The following is a 20,435-nucleotide window of genomic DNA, read 5'->3' on the forward strand; positions in this document are numbered from 1 at the left end:
TACTCCTCACAAAATCTTCTTTAATACAAATTGTGGAATAGGTATTCTTCTTGTATTCTTTTTGTAGCATTTTATATTTAAATTACAATATTAGTATAAATATACAATCTGGAGAGACTCTGAGGAAACACAAGTATGCATTTTAAAAATGATTAATTAATGTGAAGCACATTAACAGATTTTTCCCAGTTTGCATTAAAAGTCTAGTTAACTAACAGTTAGGCATAGCAACTCATACCTGTGATCTTAGCATTTGAGAAGCTAAGGCAGAATAATCATGAGCTTAAGGCTAGCCTAGACTATATTAGTAGCTCTAGATCAGTTCACTACATAACGTGCATGAGCGCGCGCACGAGAGAGAGAGAGAGAGAGAGAGAGAGAGAGAGAGAGAGAGAGAGAGAGAGAGAAAGAGAGAGAGAGAGAGAGAGAAGGAAAGAGGTGTCAGAGAAAGAAGTGTAGTAAGTGTGGTTATCCCTCATGTAAACCAGGGATTCTTAAATATTTTCCATCTACAACCCTTTTGTGCCCAGGACATTCCTATGTGTCCTGGGTGTGTAGGTCTATAAAATATGTTTACAAAGGGGGTGGAGAGAGAGCTCAGTGGTTAGAGGCATTGATTGCTCCTCCAGAAGTCCTGTGTTCAGTTCTCAGCACCCACATTAAGGCTCACAGCCATCTGTGATCTGATCCAGGAAATCCAAAGCAAACACCCATACACATAAAATTTAAAAATATGTTTTAAAAAATTTTTACATGTCTATGCAAACCAAGTAGTAACCGAAAATAAATTAAAGAAATGTGTTCTAAAACAGTTATTTGGTATAACATGTCATTTTATCACTGGTTAAAATGAACATACGTGGAACTGAGATGATGCTTCTTTACTCACATTAAGGAAAACTAAATCTCTGCTAAGCTTTAGATACTGCAGGATGTAAAGCATTTTCAGGGTTTTTCAGAGTTGATCGATATTTCAGTTTTAGAATTTGTAACGCTAAGTCTGTAGCTGATTTGCCTAAGTAGTCATACAAGATGATGTAAGTATGCTTAGTTACAATCGAAGAATGTGCTAATTTACGAGGAGATATGATAAGTATTAAATGTGTTTACTATAATTAAGTCATTATGTTTCTATTAGGACAGAAAATGTTGTACTCATAGTAAAACCAATGAAAATCATAGCATACAGAAGTCTTTAATCTGTACCAGTGTTGTGGCGTTGTATGTATGACACATGGTCGCACACAGTGCAAAGTGCATGTTGTGTGCTCGGACCCAAGGCCATGGTAAAGCGGTGCAGGGAAGCAGGTGAACGCTGCCAGGAACGCTTTGGATTGTTCATTGGTTTTCCTGGTTGCCAGAGTTTTCACAGGATGCTGTTCTTCCTGATCCAGTCATGTGACCCCCTATGGAGTTAAAACCAATAGTTTAAGAAGCCAGAGCAAAATGTCTTATGTAAAACAGTGCGAGTAAATGTTTAGTAAATAAAAATAATTATTTATGTTTTCAAAGACAATCTGTTGCAGGATGAGAATACCTCTCTAGAGGACACGTATTTGGACAGAGAAGTCTCTCCGCGCCCTGAGCTTCCCAGTAGTATAATGGGTACGTTGACGTCCTTTGCACAGAAAATGTATAGACGCTGATGCTCATGTGAGGTCTCAGAACATGTAAGTTTCAGCAGCAGTGGAATGAAGAACACTGCCCTTCAAATTCTTTTATAGCACAGGAAGTTATATCCTGAAAAGGTGGCTAAGCAGGATTGGCTTTCATAGACCACACTTACTCTTCCCAAGCAGCGTGCTTTCGACCCCTAAAAAATAATATATGCCATATGGGAAGATAAATTATCACACTGTATAGCTTGACCATTGATAAATAAGTTGAGAGAAATTATAAATTTTTCAAGGAGCATACTTTCCTCTATTTGAGATTCTTATCAAAGTATCTCAGGTAAGTTGAGGTCTTTAAGACAGTTCTTTTTCCTTAAGTATTTAAAGTCTAGTTAACCTCATTTTTGTTTCTCTCAATATTTGATGTTACATTTGCTTTCTAGAACAGTAATCAAAATTAAAAATAGAAAATTATTGGGCAATCAAAACTTAGCTATGGTTCTTTGTAAGTCCTTGGATGGTTCAACCGAACACAGATTATTTTGGTTTGTCATAGAAAATTTATATTGGTATTTCTTTTTGTTTTATTTCTGCTGTGACTGTAGCCCAACCTGAGATAATTCCTATGCGAAAGAGGGTGGCTGCTTGATTCCCTCAAATGTTGCAGGTTTCATACTGAACCTCTTTGCCTCTGTTAATTCAGGATTCTAAAGATTTGCATATCAGTCTGGCTAGCAAATGTTCTCAGCTATCTACTTTATTTCTCATGTTCCCTCCTAATGTGGACCACAGTTGTGTGCTTTTGTTTGGCTTTAATTATTTATCAGCAGAGGCAGGTAATTCAGATGACCAGTATTTACCTGAAGATGAGAAAATAGGCGAAGTCGAATTAGTATCAAATGAAGAAGAAGGATTTACTCTTGGCCCAATTGATGGTTTAGGTAAGAGGCTTCATGTTTTATCTTTATCTTTGGTACCCTGGTATCTTAATTGCTTTGAGATATGCCCAGCATCCAGCTTCCCAGGGAAGGGGGTGTGGAGAAGGCCATGGAACTGTTTCTTGCTGTTCCAGGGCCAAAGGCTTCTGGCAATTTAACTCCCATTTAAAGAGCAGCAAGGGGTTAAGAGAAAAGCTGTTACTTGGGCTCTTTTCTCTTTGGCTCAACCCTCCCCCCAACCTCCCCCCCTCCTTCACAACGCAAGAGGCTTAGAGTTTATTAACTCTTCATGAGCCAGAAAGAAAAGAAAGGAGAAGAAAGTTAGGCACACACTTAAGTTAAGTCAGGCACACACACACACATGTGTGCATGCATGCACTAGTAGGGCTCGACAACCTGTTTCATCAGTTTCACTAGTGCACATACATGCTTATATACATATACTTATGCACATATGTATATACATACAAACAGACATATATGTATATACATTTGGAGAATGGAGCAGAGTCCCAAGAGCCACACTTTGTTTCTTCTCTCAGCCTTTTTATACCTTTCTAGACAAAAGTTCTTTGTAAAATTACCTCATAGATAAGATGTTACACAAAAGAGCAGTCACAGGAGGATGAAGGATGTCAGTAGTAAGTTCAGAGCAGTGCTCTGTTCTATGAGCGCACTGTAAGTTCCAAGCAACAGTCTCACATGGCTTTGCTTTGTCACAGTGCTCACGGTGGCTTCATCCTTGGACCTGACCTAGAATGAATGTTTTTCCTTAGTCACAAATCTGTCCCAAGCCAATTTCTCTTTAGTGTAATTTATGAAAGCCCATTGTATTCCTTGTTTGCAGCCTGCACTTACTACTCTACGAGGGGCGCATTCCATTCTTGATCCTAACTTTATTACATTTTTCTGACAAAACAACTAAAACCATCTCTTTACTTTTTCTTCCTAAAACTATTTGAGCCAAATTAGGAATTCTGTAAAGTCATTAATCTATCTAAACAGCATTAATTCATGAAAGTTCGTCTTCATGTTGATCTGCAGGAAATTTGTTCAGTAGGGTGGACTATCAGTCCCAGGAATCAATAGGCTATGTAGTAGCAGCAGGGAAGACATAGCAGCGAGAAGCAGTCCTGGGATGGAGTCTCTGGGGCTGTGCCTCTCCAGATTGCACCCACTGTAGCCATGCAAAATGGCAGGTCATCTCCAGGAAGCTCACTTGCCTGCCAAAGTCTTTCCTAGAGGGCTTCTGTCAATATATAAACAATCCATACAGTACTATAAAAGACTACAGGCATTGTAATAGCATTGGGAATTAAATAGGAGAATAATATGAAAGAAATCGTAGAAATCCATCACATATAGTCTGATTCAAATCATAGGTCCAGTTTGAGAAGGTGGAAACTTAAAAACTGAGTTCAATTCTAAATATCTTCGGCTTTACTAAATAAAAGTTTGACTTCTGCGTGGTATGGAATTAGCCATGTACTTTGAATTCATATGTAAATTTCAGTGTGGAGGGTGAAATATACTAGAGAGATACACACTAATATTTGGAAATGTCCTTTTACATATTGAAGAATGAAAAGAAAAGCTCCCGGGTCTTTAACAGCCCTTTCATTCTTTGCTGTATTTCTTTAGTCCCCCATTTAACAGGTAAGCAGAGTCCCTTTGCAGCATCTTCAAACAATACCTTGAAAATGTATCCGCTCTTGGCTGCTCAGATACTCTAGCTTTGCAAAAACTTTACAAGGCACGTCTTCAGAGAGAGTTACTCCTTTTCTCCCCATTGCAACTCTGCAGATTATCTGTGACTTTTAAGTTAGTTATTAGCTGAGAATATAATTTTACAAAACTTTCCAAGTTCATTCTACCTGTTTCTCTCTAGATATTGCTGATAGAAGAAAAAGAAAGAAGAGGAGATTGCTCATAGATCCAGTCAAGGAGCTAAGTAGCAAGACTATGCATAAGCAGCTCACTTCCTTTATGGATACTCTCATGGTTCTGGACCTTGCGCCCCCCACACAAAGATTGATGATGTGGAAGAAGAGGGGAGGAGTGGATACCCTTCTGTCAACTGCTACCCAGGATTTGATTAATGACGAATTGAAAATGGTAATTGTTTCTATCTTTTGCATGAATGTGATGTTTGTTTATAAATAAATAGTTCTTCATTTACAATGTAATTAGACACATGGGGAAAAGAAACCTTTATTTTAAGACTTAATTTGTTTTAAAATGTATATGAATGGCTTTTACTTTTATTTTTTCTTCCAGAGACAGAGTCTCACTGTGTGTAGCTCTGGCTATCCTGGACCTCACCATTTAGACCAGGCTGGCCTCGAATTTGCAGAGATGTGCCTGCCTTTACATCCTGAGTACTGGGATTAAAGGCATGCCACCTTGTCTGGCTTGAAAAACAAATGTGTATAAGTAACTTTGTTGTTGTTGTTGTTAGCATATGGGCTTGTGCTTTATTGAATTGCTTTACTAATATAAAACTGAGAATATAAATGTGTTGTTACAGTTGTTTTCAAAATGCTTCCTGTCCTCTGACTTTAAACTTGCAAAACTGACACAGAAGGAGTCAGTAAGGAAAGAAGTGGGAAACCAGCACGTTCTAGGTGAGACCTCCTAGTTCTGTTAATGTTGCATTGACAGAAGTGAATTTTGTGTTTCAATGATCTATGTATAGAAGAATATCTTAACTTAAACTATTGCCTTACTATAGCAGCTTTCTGCTTTTCATATTAATTTCTGCCTCAAGGCTTTACTGAAATGATGAAATATAGGCCAATCCTGATGTCACAGGCCTGAAGTCCTACCTGTTAGGGTAGAAGGATTGCAACTTCAAGGCTGGCCTAGGTTAAAGAGCCTGCCTGGCTCTGTTTCAAACTAAAATATACTAAAAGGGGCTTGCTCAGTGGTAGAGTACTTGCCTAGAATGTGTGAGACCCTAGTTTAATCCCCAGTATCCTCTCCATACATATACAGAAGATGAAATACATATCCTATGTGGATCATCTTTCTCTCTTAGCACCTCCACTCCAAAGGCAGCATTTGTAAATTCTTTAAAAAGAAAGTCTCTGTGTCTAGCAAAATGTTTTATTTTAAAATAACCTGAAATCTAGACAGTAATAAGTCCAGTGCTCTGAGACAGATATCACTGTCTGCCTAAAATAAAGTTCACAGGATGTTAATAATCACTCACTGTTGTGACAGTTATAAGGTAATAAAACCTATGTGACGAATAAGTTTCCTCTCCCCGGTGACCATTTCTGAAGTCATTAAAATGTACAGAATAAGTGCATGGTAAGCTTAAATTATTCCCGCTGCCTTGTGAGTGGATATGTGAGAGTCCCTGGGGACAGATGGCTGGAAGATGACAGGGAGTGAGGATGATAAAGAAGCAGAGGGGGAAAGGAAGGTAGAAATTATGTGAGACTCGGGAGAGTAAAGGAAAGTCATGCACTCCTTGCTGGGATTCATGGATTCCAAGTGACTGGTCAGAAGTTTTCTTTTTTGAATAGTCATATGCTAGTCCAACTTTGCAATGCACTTTGGCAACATCTTTTTTACTTCTTTGTGATGAAGAACTCTCAGTGATGGATGAGCCAAATTCCCACAGTGAGTTAGGTCAACCCCACTGGAAGGATGTGACTGACGAATCTGTGGGTAGCTTTCAGGAGAACATCAACATGAGTCTTAACTCCGTGGTAAGTTAACCAGACAGAATCGTGTTTATGATCATTCATGATTTTATCTGAAATATTTTGTGTGACATAATAAATGAGTGATTTGCTTGAATCTAGTTTTATAGAGAGAACATTTCTAAGCTCTGCGCTTAATGAGTTTCATGGTCCCTTAGAATTCTAGCCAGTATTGTTTCTTAGCTGTCTTTTTCCTCTAAGAATAACATTCTCAACTATCTTGACCTTTAATCTGAAAGAAAGACTATCTAAAAGTCTATGACCAAAAAAAAAAAAAAAAGAAAGAAAAGAAAGAAAGAAAGAAAGAAAACAAAAATGCCACTCTGAAGAAACAGGAAGACTAAAAATTTCTTTAAGGATACTTTTTATTTGAAAAGCATAACTATTTAAAAGCAGGGAAAATATGCTTTAAAATATTTTCTCTGCTGAGTGTGGAGGCACATGCCTTTAGTCCCAGCATTTGGGAAGTAGAATCAGGTTGATCTCCGAGTTTGAAGCCAGCCTGGTCTATGGAGTGCCAGGATAGCTAGGGCTATCCAGAGAAACCATGTTTCAGAAAATAAACAATTTTTTTCATCTGTCATTTAAGTATTATGGCCTTACTGGAAAAAAAAATAAACCAATGCTTTTCAGGTCTGTTCCACCATCATTGTAATTTTTTCTAGCAAAGAAAGGTTTTTGTTGGGGGTAAGAAAACATACACACAGCAAGGCACAGTTAGAAAGACTCCTTGAGAAACAGGGAAGGGAGAAACTTGGGGAGTAGAAGCCCTCATCAGTGTATCTTGATAACCATGTAGGGAATTCAGAATTAACCCATGGTGAAACTGGATGCCTGGAGGAAGGGGTTCTGGAATATATTGAAACAGAACGCTTCACTAAATACTTGGTGATATACCGAATGCTGACACTGTCTGCGAAGAGTTGCCAGGCTCTCTGCCTTTTGGGGGCTTGGGCATTTATTTTCTAGAATGCAGCTGCTGGAATTCTTATTAGAAAACTCATTTAATTTATGGTTTGGGAAAGAAAAGTAGCATTATATTTATCAACTAGTTATTTGCAAAATAGATTTTTCTCCACATGCTAGACCAGTTCTTTTGACTCTTACTCTTTTGTACCAGTATCTTTTGTATCTGTGTTCTGATCTTCAGTTCTAGTCTTTATTTTCAAGATGGTGGAGAAATAGGAAATACAGTAAAGTATGGAGTATACACAGTGAGTTTGAAGGGACAGAAAAAGGTTGATTCTGATCATTCATTTTAAAATCTCATAAAACAACTTTTATGCACAGTGACTAAATTTGACATTATTTAAAATATAGCATATTCATAGACATTGAAAAGAGAGAATGATAAGGCTCCACAAATGTATATGCTAAAAAAATAAAGAGTAATGCCTTCTAGTCACTAAAGTATTTAAAGCTGAAAAAAAAAAGTGAGGAAAGTACATTAGAGAACATTTCTGACTTACTCAAGATCAGAGATGTCATCTGGGGAATGGAGCTCAGCGACAGGCTAAGGGTGGAAGGCAGTGCCTTAGAGCAAAGGGGAGGAGGCCACAAGGAGCAGAACATTTCTGGCCTTCTCGAATTCTCCTTCTGTCTGACTGTCTGTCTGTCTGTCTGTCTGTCTTTCTGTCTGTCTGTATTTTTCAGGTGACCACTCTAGAGGCAGAGTCCTGTCATAGCCTGGGTAGGGACACGAGTGGCCTCGGCCCTTACTCTCACCCCCTCTTTTTGCCCATGCCAGTTTCTTTCATGCCACAGAAGCCTGGTGCTGGCCTGGGTAACCGCTAAACACAATGCTGCAGAGGAAAGCTATCCCAGGAGCCCATGAGGAGAGGCTCACCGTGGAGAGGGTTCTTCATCTGTGGGTCATATAGAAAAAGAATATTTAAATTAGGAGTCGACTATCTTGGGCTTCTCAGAAAAGTAAATTTGAAAATATAATTAGTATGTTAAAGCAGTTTGAGAAATGTCATGTGTTAATATATCATTTTATCAAATTGAACTATTAATTTTATAACCACTAGCAGAACTACCTGTGATTTCTCAATCATCTTTAGCAGGATATTCTTGAGATGATTTCTCCAGCTGCTGAGGGATTGTCTTCAAAGAATGCCTCCTTGGCCCCGGAAAATTGTCCAGCTGAATTGGTAAATATATTTGTAGTCTTTTGGTGATGTTTTCATGTTTAATTAATTATTTTTAGGTTTAATATAATTTTGTTCCAGGGAAAATTGGTACCCATGAGGGGGCTTCCCTTCTTGGGGGGGAAGAGGGAATGGGGAGATGAGTGTGAGGGTGGGACTGGGGGGGGAGAGGAGGGAGGAGGCCATGATCAAGATATCAAGTGAATAAACAATAAAATTAAGGAAAATATTTTTAAAAAGAAAAATACTATTGTGGCAGCAGTTGATACATATAGAAATTTGACCTCTAATTTTTTTGCTTTCAAACATTGTCAAAGAGTGTTATTATTACAATTATCTCTATCATCTATAATACATTTTAATGGTTGCTCAAATTACACATTATTCCTCTCTGGTGTTAAACTCTAAAAAATATTTAAAATATATTTATATATTAAAATATAAAAAATAAAGTCTGCTCAGAGGGTCACATTTTGATAGCAAATACAAAAATCTGACTCACTGACTCCTGATGCATTACTACTACCTGGTTTCTTTCTTTTTTATATATAAATATATATATGCATATAAAAAGAGATCTTTTTTAAACTATTTAAACATTTTCTCATATGCATGAGTGTTTTGCCAGCATGAAAGTACACCATATACATTCCTGATGCTCCAAGAAGCCAAAAGAGAGTGTTGGAGTCCCCAAAACTCCAGTTACTGGTGACTGTGAGCCACCTATGGGTGCTGGGAACTAGACCCTGGTTTTCTGCAGGAGCAGCTAGTGCCATCTCTCCAGCCCCTGAGTTACTTTTTTTAACCTTATCCTAGATCACTGAAGGTTTTTTTTTTCTTAAAGAAATTTCTCGGGCTGGAGAGAAGGCTCAGTGGTAAAGAGCACTGGCTGCTCTTCCAGAGGTCCTTAGTTCAATTCCCAGCAACCACATGGCTCACAGCCATCTGTAATGGGGTCTGGTGCCTTCTTCTGGTTTCTGGTGTGTCTGAAAAAACAGCTACAGTATACTTACTCATATAAATATAATAATAAATAAAGCTTAAAAATGAAAATTTTAAAAGTTGTTTAGTGAATACTATCAAATGACCTATTAAGTCCTAGCATTAACATTTTAGATGATTTCTAATTTATCTGCAGGAGTGTACGCCTATGTGAGTTTATGGGCACCTTGTGTATACAGGTGACTAAAGAGACCAGAAGAGACCTGGGGTTACAGATAGTTGTCAGTTACCTGACGTGGTGCTGGGAAACCTAACTAACCTCTTCAAGGGCAGTAGAACTTTTAACTACCAACACACACACGCACACACACACAAAGAGAGAGAGAGAGAGAGAGAGAGAGAGAGACAGACAGACAGACAGACAGACACAGACACAGAGACACAGAGAGACACAGAGACAGAGAGAGACAGAGAGAGAGTTATATATCCTCTTAATTTATTTTTTTTGTTTACTATTGCATATAGCAGTCCAACCTAGCCTAGGAAAGCTGATGAAGTACATCAGAACTACGTTGCTTCTCAGAACCACAGCCTGCTGTTTCTCTTGTTTTTGTTGTTTTTATCATTCAAATCAATGGCTCTCCTGAGCCAAGATCCCATTCTCAGCTCATAAGCTGTAGTTTGTAAGAGATTAGGCTAAATTCTTTGAAAAGGGTTCCTACTTAAGTTTTTTCCGCTGAGCTGTCTTTTGAAATGATTCAGCTTTAAAAGACAAGAGTAAATCTAGTCAGATGACAGGACAGGCAGTGAGTTAGCTGTGCATACCGACAAAGCGCCTCAGAATCTGAAAGGTCCCTTAAGCCATGTTAAGGGAATCTGTGTCATCACCTAAGTTCAGATGGGGGCTTGCAACAACAGATTTTTACATTTTTTTTCCTATTTACTCCTATCACAGGAGTTCTGATTGGCCAGGCTGACAATCCTAGCCCAAAGTGGCTGACATTGCTAACTTTACTTTTCAAAGTACACAAAGGCACAAGCTCTGGGCTGCATCACCAGTAAGACTGCACAGTCGGCTAATTTGGATTTCCATATCAGAAGACATGCATGGAAGGGAGGTACAAAGTTGTACAGGTCTTTATTATGTGACAGAACTTTCGTTGGGGAGACACAACACACATATCTGCTTACCCCAGACAGGGAACCAACAATGGACCAAAGTATGAATATTACTAAAGTCTAGCTTGGGGAATGTGATGGTTTGCACATGCTTGGCCCAGGGAGTAGCACTATTAGAAGGTGTGGCCTTGTTGGAGGAAGTGTGTCACTCTGGGGGTGGGATTGGAGACACTCCTTCTAGCTGCCTGAAGATATTCAGTCTGTTCCTGGCTTCCTTTGGATGAAGGTGTAGAACTCTCAGCTCCTCCTGCACCAGGCCTGCCTGGATTCTGCCATGCCCTAACCTTGATGGTAATGGACTGAACCACTGAACCAGTAAGCCAGGCCAATTAAATGTTGTCATTTATAAGACTTGCCTTGGTCATGGTGTCTGTTCACAGCAGTAAAACCCTGACTAAGACAGTGAACTAGTGAGTTTTATTGAGGTTACATACAGAAAGAAGCATGTGTGTATGGTTCCTTAGCTTTCTTGCAGAATGGAATGCTTTACTCTCGAGTAAACTGTTAAACAACAGTTCTCCTGTATTTGTGTCATTCTCTTCATCAACCCAAACATTTTTGGCAGGATCGTGTTACAATTGTGTTTTCGTAGTAGCTAACGCAATGCTCTGTGAATAGTCAAAATGTAATCAAATTTGCTGAAATGAACTATTTATTCAACAGGCATCATCAGGAAGCAAGCAAAATACTGAGGCAGAAAAATGGAGCCAAAGATTGTTTCAAACATTACATGAGTTACAGGTCAGGTGGCATTTTATATTATTTATTTACTGTGTGTGTATCTTCCAGGATGGGAAACACGTATGTGCAGCTACTTGTGTGTTGAAGGCCAGAAATTGATATCAGGCACCTTCCTCAGTCACTCTGCACTTTATTTCCTGAGGCAGAGAGAGCCCTCACTGAACTCCACCTGGAGATCCCTCTCCTCTGACTACTGAGTGTTAGGGTCACTGGCCACCAGACCCAGCGGCATTGCTGTGTGGTGCAGATCTGATCTCTAGTCCTTATATTTGCACATCAAGCATTTTATCCACTGAGCCATTTCCCTGGTCCTTTATTTTATTCTAAAAATAAATAATACATTAATTTGAACATCCAGATCTTTATGGAAACAAAATATGTTTATGTCTTTGTTGAGGACAGCAAAAGTCCACGGCATGAAATGATTTTGAGTAATTTGCCTAGGGTTAAATATAGAAGAGTAAGGTTATTAAAGGATGATACCAGTTTCTGTTTCAGGGATTATATAAAAAATCACTTTTCACTGAAGCTTCATAATGTGGTTACAGTTCTTTTCATCTAAATTTTATGGTTACGTTATTTGGCTTATTACCTCTTTTAAAAACTTTATATATACATACATGTATACACACACACATATATGTATATATTTTTTCCTGCATGTATTTCTGGGCAGTGTGCATGCAGTGCTTGCAAATGCAGAAGACAATGGACCACATGAAACCAGAGTTCCGGATGGTTGTGACACTCCATGAGAACGAGCCTGGTCCTCAACAAGAACAGCCAGTGCTCCTAACCTTTGAGCTCTTCAGTCCTTTATGACATCATTTTATTTCCTTGATGTCTATATAACTATCCGTACCTATGTTTCCAAATTCTTTGGCAAATGTGATAAAACCCACTGACCCATCGGTCCCCACCGTACCCTCAGGGAGCCCTTTTGCATCTCATTACACTCTTGATTCAGCTCACACTAGTTACTCTCTGCCTCCTCACAGCTTCTGTCTTCAGACAGTCCTTTATCAGAAACGTGGGAAATTCCGTGTGTCTTCTTAGTTTCTCTGTCCGTGCTTTGATCTTTTATCTGAAATCTTTCTTGTGAGTACTGCCCTCATAACTTCTCAAGATAAATGCTGTATTGCAGATAGCAACTTTGCAAACAATACCTGAAATTTTGTTTATTTTTAACTTGAACCTGACTGGTTGTTTACACATAAAATACTTTATCTGATAAAGTTTTGTGATATTTCTAGGAATCTTATGTTGTTTTGAAGTCAGGCACAGTATTGTTTTATGATCATCTTGGTGACCTTTACTTTCTTTTTAGAAGCTCTTAGATTATTTTCCCCCAGTGCTCTGAAACTTCATTGATGATGCACTCTGAGGGGTCTTTGTTTTGATTAAAGTTTATTGTGTTGCCCTGTACTTAGTATTTTTAATCAGTATTTTCATATTCTAGGACTTTTTAAATTTTGGACTTTCTGGTGCTGGAGAGATGGCTCAGTGGTTAAGATCATTTGCTCTTCCAGAGGCCCCACATTTGATTCCCAGTATGCACATGGTAGCCTCCAACTATCTGTAACTCCAGTTCCAGGGAATCTAACCCCCTCTTCTGTTCTCCAGAGGCACCAGACACACACTGCATACACACCAGACAACATACATGCAGGCAAAACACCCAGTCACACAGAATATTTTTAATTAGACTTCCTTCTTGTTGGTTGTTTGTTTTCTCTTCTTAAAGAATTTACACATCAGATAATGATCCTTCCTTGTTTATTCCTTTGTATAAAACATTTTCATCTCTGTATTTTTCTTCCTATTTTTACAATCTTTACAGATACTTTCTATCTTTAGATACTTTGTATCTAAAAACTTTGTTTCTTGGTTTTTAATTAAATTTGCTTTTTGTTTTCTGAGAGTTTTGTTTTGTTACTGTTTTGTTTTAGTTTTTAAAGTTATTGACTATTTTGGTTTATATAATCATAATCTTTATTTAATTAAAAAAAGTCTTTATTGAAGTATGGTTGATAAATAACAAACTATACATATTAATGTATTTTACTATATTTAGTTTACTCATTAAATGTATTTGGAATTATTTCCACACATTAAAAACTATCACCACACTCAAGATGATGAACTTGAAAGTCCCCGGATGTCCTTACGTCACTTTATCCCATGGTCTAAGGCCCATTCCCTTCCCTGGGCCAACACAATGTGCTATGTTTGCTGTCATCCTAATCACTTCCTGTGTCCATAGGGAAAAACTTTAGCTTCAAATTTTATTGCTTTCTTTGGCCTTTGTATTTATTTTCTGTAACGAATCTTTATTATTATTATTATTATTATTATTATTATTTTGTTATTATTTGCTCTTTAATGTTAGAGATTTTACTCAAATATCAAATGATGGCTGTGCCTACAGTGGACTGGATCCTTCCACATCATTCATTAATCCAAAAATCAAAGGCCCTACAGACTGCCCCCAAGACAATCTTATTTATAGTAGGTTTGCAGGCATCATGTGATGACTCCAACAAGGAGATGCTAACATAGCTACGTTAACCTGCCACTGAAGCCTACACATGCACTAGCACACTTGAAGGTCATTTTACAGGTGTCCAGTGACTTTCAGACATGCAATGGGCTCATTATTCACTAAACATGAACCGGTCCTGAGGGTTTTTCCTGTTTGAAATACTAAGCTAACTCCACTTTCCATAAGAAATAATTATGTTAATGCCACTTTTAAAAGCCAACGCTTATATTACACATAAATTTGTATAAAAAGTGGTTTGTGTGTATTTTCTCCGTAAAACGGGTTTGCTCTCAGTGACCTGTGTTTTAAGCTTATTGGGGTCACCCTATTTCTCTTTTTAAGGGTGTCACAGTTACGTGTCTGGAAACTGCAGTCTCTGTTGTTCATTACATACACATCCACAGACTGCTGTGTTTCTAATGATTTCTGCTCCTCTTCTTTTTCTTTTCTAATTATTTTCCCAGGAACTCAACAAGATGGGACTGCAGTCCTTCAGTCTGATAAAGCTATGCAGAAACAGTGACCGAAAACAGGCGGCTGCCAAATTTTATACTCTTCTCATGCTGAAGAAACATCGGGCTATTGGGCTGAGCCAGAGCGTTCCCTATGCAGATATTATAGCTACAGTGGGACCCATGTTCCACAAGATGTGAGAGGAATCCACAGCACACAGCACATAGACTGCTCAGTGTGGTTCAGAAGCCGTCTGGAAGCAGCTGATCCATTTCCTAGACAGACTGGCTTCCCTTTTTCTATCTAGAGGTCAGAACAAACAGACAGAATTGGAAACCTATGTGGAGACAGTTACTGTTTTAACTTAGCTGATTTAGATGTCTGCCATTTATCATTGCCCTGATCTGAATGTTGCATTAGGTTGTCTGTAGGATACATTCAGGAAACATTCAGGGGCGTTTCTAAGAGACTGCTTCACACTGGATTACTAAAGTTTGTGGGGCTAATGAACAGTTATTTCCTTATTTGTAGATATTACTTTACTTGATCTACTTTGTATCACTGATAGTGCCGAATTCCCCGAGCTTTAATCTGATGCTCAGTTATAAAGATCCTCTTTGAATATATATTTAACTAAAAGATGCAAATAACAGAATTGTTTTAAACATTTTTATTTTTAAGTTAAAAAAAATCCGTTTCTTGATTTTTGGTATACAGCTCATATATGTTAGAATGTGTGTGCATACACACACACACACACACACACACACACACACACACACACACACATACATACACAAACACCACAGTCTAGACACAATCATATCATCTTTTAGAAAAAAATTTGGGGTTATCACCTTGTGGTAGTTCCCCTGCTCTGTAGCTAGCTGCTGTTCTCCATGACTACATTTTTGTCTCTTTGGGAATGTTGTATAAACAGAATTATATAACATATGACCTTCTGAGACTCGTTTCTTTCAATCAGTGTAGTATCCTTGATATGCATCCAAGTTCTTTCATGTCAGTATTTTGTTCCTTCTAAGGACTAAGTATTATTCTGTTGCCGGCTTTTATCCACTAAAAGACTTCAGGTATTTCCAATTTTGATTATTACAGAACTGTAAGCATATGCGGTTTTATACATAGAAGAGTGCTTATTTCTTTAAGAATAGCATCACTGAATCATATGTAAATGTGTATTTAACTTTATAACAAATTATTTGCCAGAGGTTACACCACTTAGTGTTTACTCTAATAAAATATGAGAGCTTCAATTTACTTGTGATTTCGTTTGTTTATAGATAGAGGGCCTCACTATGTAGCTATGGCTGGCCTGGAACTCTTCTGTAGACCAGGCTGGCCTTGAACTCACAGAGATTACCTGTCTTTGCCTCCTGATTGCTCTGTGAAGGTATGTGCCACCACACTTGTAAGTTTTATAATATTTTTATCTATATTAATTTTAGCCCAAATTTTCTATATATAAAACATTAAAATACCATCAAATTTTTAAGATAAAATTGTATACAGGTGTACTTGTAACTATGCTGAGTCAAACGCTGCGCAGTGATGGGAAACATCAATGGGGCAATTATCAGCATAAATGAAAGCACTCTTGAATCCCCCGTGTCCTTAAGCATCAAAACTTATCTGTTGGGCTGGAGAGATGGTTTAGGCATAAGAGCCCTGGCTGAACTTCTAGAGGACCCACGTTCAATTCCCAGCAAAATCTCAACTCACTAGACTCCACTTGCTATTCTCTTCTTTCTCCTCCATGTCTCTGGTGGCAGTTGGTATTTGTATTCGCATTGCTTTTCATTCATTTCCAAATCTATACATTTTTTTTTTAGGGTTGGAAGTAGTGGGAAGAGCAGGAAATGGGGAAGGAGGAGCATTGTAGCCAAAATGTAGAATGAGGACAAAGAGCTGAAGAACAGATCCCTGGAGAAGGCGACAGTTAGTTCCTGATAATGGTTTGTGTGTCAGTGAGGAACTGAAGATCTGAATGGCACTTTGAAAAGAACTTGAGTTTCTCAGTTGGTTAATGTAGAATTTAGTTCATTAGCTTTGCTTCCCAGCTTAAATCAACTTGGAAAGTTGGAACAGTGACAATATAATCTCCAAAGCTTTGGAAGTCCTGGAAGAGAAATATCTAAATCTTACCTACCTCAATCTGAGTGGAAACTGTTTTAAAAATCAGTACAGTAAAAGCTTTGCAAAGTCTTTAAAAATTGAACTTTTGACTTGTTTAACTGAGGTTGCAAACCCAGAAGATTACAGAGAAAATATTTTGGAATTGCTGCAGCAAATTGCATACTTCGGTGGATTCTGTCAGGAGGATGATGAAGCGCCAGATTTGGGAGGATAAAGAGAGAGGTGAAGAAGATGAAGCTGTCCCACCTAAAGTTTATGAAGAGAAGGAAGAGGAACATGAAGGAGGTTCAGAAATTCAAGAAGTGGGTTTAATACTTGATGAAAGAAGAAATTCAGGGGGAGGGGGATTGTATTGACGAAGGGGAGGAAGAGGAAGGTGGTCTTCGGGGAGATAAAAGGAAACTAGATGACCAATAATGGACAAAATATCTAAACAGAAATCTCACCAGAAAAAAAGATAATACTTGCAAAAAGGGTTGCAAGTAAACACAGATAACAGTTCCACCCTTGGTCATTAGAAAAGACAAATGAAGGCCACAAAAAGGCACCTTGATATACACACTTGTGTGGGATGTAAAACCATGCCAGGAAGTTTAGTAAGGTAGAGCATTTGAAACCTGGAGACTCAGTGGGCACAACTCAGGCTAAAGTTATCTATTGAAGAAAACACACACACACACACACACACACATATATATATATAATTTACCAATGCATATAGTGTTATATTTGTATATAGTTACCAATATATATAATGTTATCGCTATCTATCTATCTATATAATCTTATGTACACATTACACACATACATGGAGACCATGCTGCACATTTGTAACATATGTGTACGGGACCTAGATCCTTCCCATGCCATGTTCTCTGGCTGATGGGTTAGTCTGAGTAAGTCCCTATGGGTCCAGGCTAGTTGATTCTGTAGGTTTTCTTGTAGTGACCTTGATCTCTCTGGCTCCTTCAATTCCTCCTCCCCCTCTTCCACAAGCTCTGCCTAATGTTTGGCTGTGGGTCTCGGCAACTATTTTCATTGACTGCCGGGTGAAGCTCAGATGACAATTATACTAGTCTCCTGTCTGCAAGTCTAGCAGAACAGCATTAAAAGTGTTAAGAGTGGGCTGTCTTTCTCCTGGCATGAGTCTCAAGTTGGACCAGTCATTGGTTGACCATTCTCTCAATCTCTGCTCCATCTTTAGCCATGCATATCTTACAGGCAGGACAAATTGTGGGTCAAAAGTTTGATTGCTGGGATTGTATCCCCATCCCTCTATTGAAAGTCTTCCCTCACTAGGAGGAGGCCACTTCTGATTTCATATTCTCTATTGCTAGAAGTCTTAGCCAGGCTCACCCTTAGATTCTTGGGAATTTCCATTGTCCACGGCTTCTGGCTGTTCCCAGAGATGCCCTCCACTGATTCCAGTCCTATCTCCCTCCACAATCCCCACATTCGATCCCTTCTGTTCCCCTCCCCACCCCTGCTTCCACCCAGTTTTCTCCCTCCATCCACCCTGACATCTATTTTATTTCGCCTTCTCTGTGAGATTCAAGCAATGTTCCTTCTGCTTCTGTTTTGTGGAATAGCTTGAGGAGTGTTGGTATTAGATCTTTTTTGAAAGTCTGGTAGAATTCTATGCTAAAACCCTCTGGCCCTGGGATTATTTTTGTTAGGAGATTTTTAATGACTGATTCTATTTCCTCAGAGGTTATATGTTGATTTAAGTTGTTTACCTGATCTTGATTTAACTTTGGTAAGTGTTATCTATCAAGAAAACTGTCCATTTCTTTTATATTTTCCAATTTTTAAAGTAAAACCTAATGATTCTTTAGATTTCTTTGGTGTCTGTGGTTATGCCCTTCTTTTCATTTCTGATTTTGTTAATTTGGGTATTCTCTCTCTGCCTTTTATTTAGATAGAGATTGGTTCTAAGGCCATGATTCAATCAGGAATCTGTGTGTCCAGATGCTGAAGGTCCTTGTTCTCAGTTGATTTTTGATTGATCACTAAAGATGCCAACAGCCAATGACTGGACACAGGGCAGGACACAGAGAGGAACAGGGGTTTGCCATGGCTGTGGTAGAAGTCACATGGGAGCAGCAGGAAGACAAGCCAACCAGCCATGTGAGACTTAGGATAAGTGACCACTGACCACTTCCCTAACTGGGGCTGGGATAACAGGGGAAGGTTTAGGAGTGCCCATTTTAGGAAGGTTTGAGGTAGCCAAGGCATTTTAAAAGTAAGCTAATATGTGTATGTCTTTCATTTGTAGATCCAAAGATAGCTCCTGGGTGGGTGCACAGGGGCAGTCTGCCAAGAGCATAAGGTATAGCAAAAACTCACAGCACATGGTTTGCCTAAGTGTTTGTCTGTCTTGTTGATTCTCTCAAAGAACCAACTCTTGGTTTTGTTGGTTCTTTGTACTGTTCTTTTGGCTTCTAATTTATTGACTTCAGCCTTGGGTTTATTTCCTTTAGAATGTATTGCTTCTTTTTGTTCTAGAGCTTCTAGGTGTGCTTTTTAAGTTGTTAGTATGAAATCTCTCCAGTTTCTTTATGAAGGCACTTAGTAAATGTTCCTCTCTGCACTGTTTTTATTGTGTCCCATAAGTGTGGATATGCAGTGCATTTGTTTTTATTGAATTCTGGGAAATCTTTAATATTTTTCTTTACTTCTTCCTTGACTCATTGGTCATTGAGTAGAGAGTTGTTTAGTTTCCATGAGTATGTGGGCTTTCTGTTGTTTCTGTTGTTGAAGTCCAGCTTTAACCCGTGGTGGTCTGATGAGATACAAATACAGTTATCTTGTATCTGTTGAGACTTGCTTTGTGACTGAGTATATGACAAGTTTTGGAGAACGTTCTATAAGGTGCTACTGAGAAGAAGGTACATTCTTTTGTGTTGGGGTGAAATTTTCTGTAGATATCTGTTCGGTCCATTTGATTCATGTCTATTAGTTTTATTATTCCTCTGCTTAATTTCTGTCTCAATGACCTGTCCATTGGTGAGAATGGGATTCAATGTGTGAATTAGCTGGTGATGCCATTTGGACGATGACGGAGTCCTGGCCTGTGCTGCCACCAGGGACCACATCTGGGTCTATGGCTTAGCAGCAACAGGAATCTGTTAACACCTAAGACCAGGTCCCTAATCTGGGTTGCCACCTGGAGACATGTTGATGTCTGAGGTCTGGGCAGAAATTGCCTCAGTCCTCACCTGGGCATCATGGGAGAGTTGTACTTGCCACTTGTCTGTAGTGTTGGAGAGATGCCACACACACACACACACACACACACTTCTTGCACCTATGATGTCAGGCAAGAGAGCTGGCCTCAAAGTCATCAAAATGGGAGAGCAGGTCACCTCCCTTGGTCAGCATTGTAAAGCAGGCCCTAGATATGGGAGTTGTAGGTGAACCAGCTGATGGATAAATGCAGAAAAGCAAGCCCTGCCTCTTTCTCAGACTACAGAGAGACACGCTCCCACCTTCCTCAAGCCTCAATTCCTATGGCAGGCAAGAGAGCTGGCCCTGGGGTCATGAGAATGGGAGAACTGGTCCTGCCCCTCACTGGCTGCAACACTCAGGGAGTGGGCCTTGCAGATCACCTGGGCAGCAGGGTAGATTTGGCCCTGATTTCAAGGGTTGTGGATGAGCCAGCCTGAGCTATAAGAGCCAGAGAACTGGCAGACTGACCAGCTCAGATACCACTCAGGCCCAGATCTCAGGCTTTGAATTGGCCCAAACATCCACCCAGAAGAACTCATGGAGTGCAGGAAGGGACTGGACTTTCAGACCCCAAAACCACAGGATCTCTGTGACACAGGGCAACAACAGGATATCCAAGAGGAGTCCCCGTGAGGTTCCAGTATTGATACAGTAGCTGCTACACAATTACAGCTTCTACAACAAAGATTTTTTTTTCTCTGCCGGGGAGCTTGGAGGTCCCCAGGAGACCAAGGGCTCCAGAGATGCTGGAGGATGTCCTGTTTCCCCAGTGCTATAAATCTTAG

At 39.1% G+C, this 20,435-nt stretch overlaps 1 protein-coding gene across 2 annotated transcripts in view; it reads left to right on the plus strand.

Moving 5' to 3' along the window:
* The window catches only part of RAD21L1 (RAD21 cohesin complex component like 1), a 26,489-nt gene extending 10,954 nt beyond the window's left edge, over positions 1 to 15,535 (plus strand). Inside the window, exons 7-14 of one of the 2 annotated variants that reach the window (XM_080925384.1) lie at positions 1,513 to 1,605; positions 2,441 to 2,554; positions 4,440 to 4,666; positions 5,079 to 5,175; positions 6,146 to 6,267; positions 8,325 to 8,414; positions 11,196 to 11,273; positions 14,280 to 15,535. In XM_080925384.1, the coding sequence (XP_080781510.1) occupies positions 1,513 to 1,605; positions 2,441 to 2,554; positions 4,440 to 4,666; positions 5,079 to 5,175; positions 6,146 to 6,267; positions 8,325 to 8,414; positions 11,196 to 11,273; positions 14,280 to 14,468 (1,010 nt within the window). In that variant the 3' untranslated portion in view covers positions 14,469 to 15,535. The remainder of the gene's footprint in view (positions 1 to 1,512; positions 1,606 to 2,440; positions 2,555 to 4,439; positions 4,667 to 5,078; positions 5,176 to 6,145; positions 6,268 to 8,324; positions 8,415 to 11,195; positions 11,274 to 14,279) is intronic. The other variant, XM_080925385.1, reaches the window with a different exon arrangement.
* The last annotated feature ends 4,900 nt before the right edge of the window (positions 15,536 to 20,435 follow it).

The sequence above is a fragment of the Micromys minutus genome (assembly GCF_963924665.1).
Source record: "Micromys minutus genome assembly, chromosome: 11".
NCBI classification, from domain to species: Eukaryota; Metazoa; Chordata; class Mammalia; order Rodentia; family Muridae; genus Micromys; species Micromys minutus.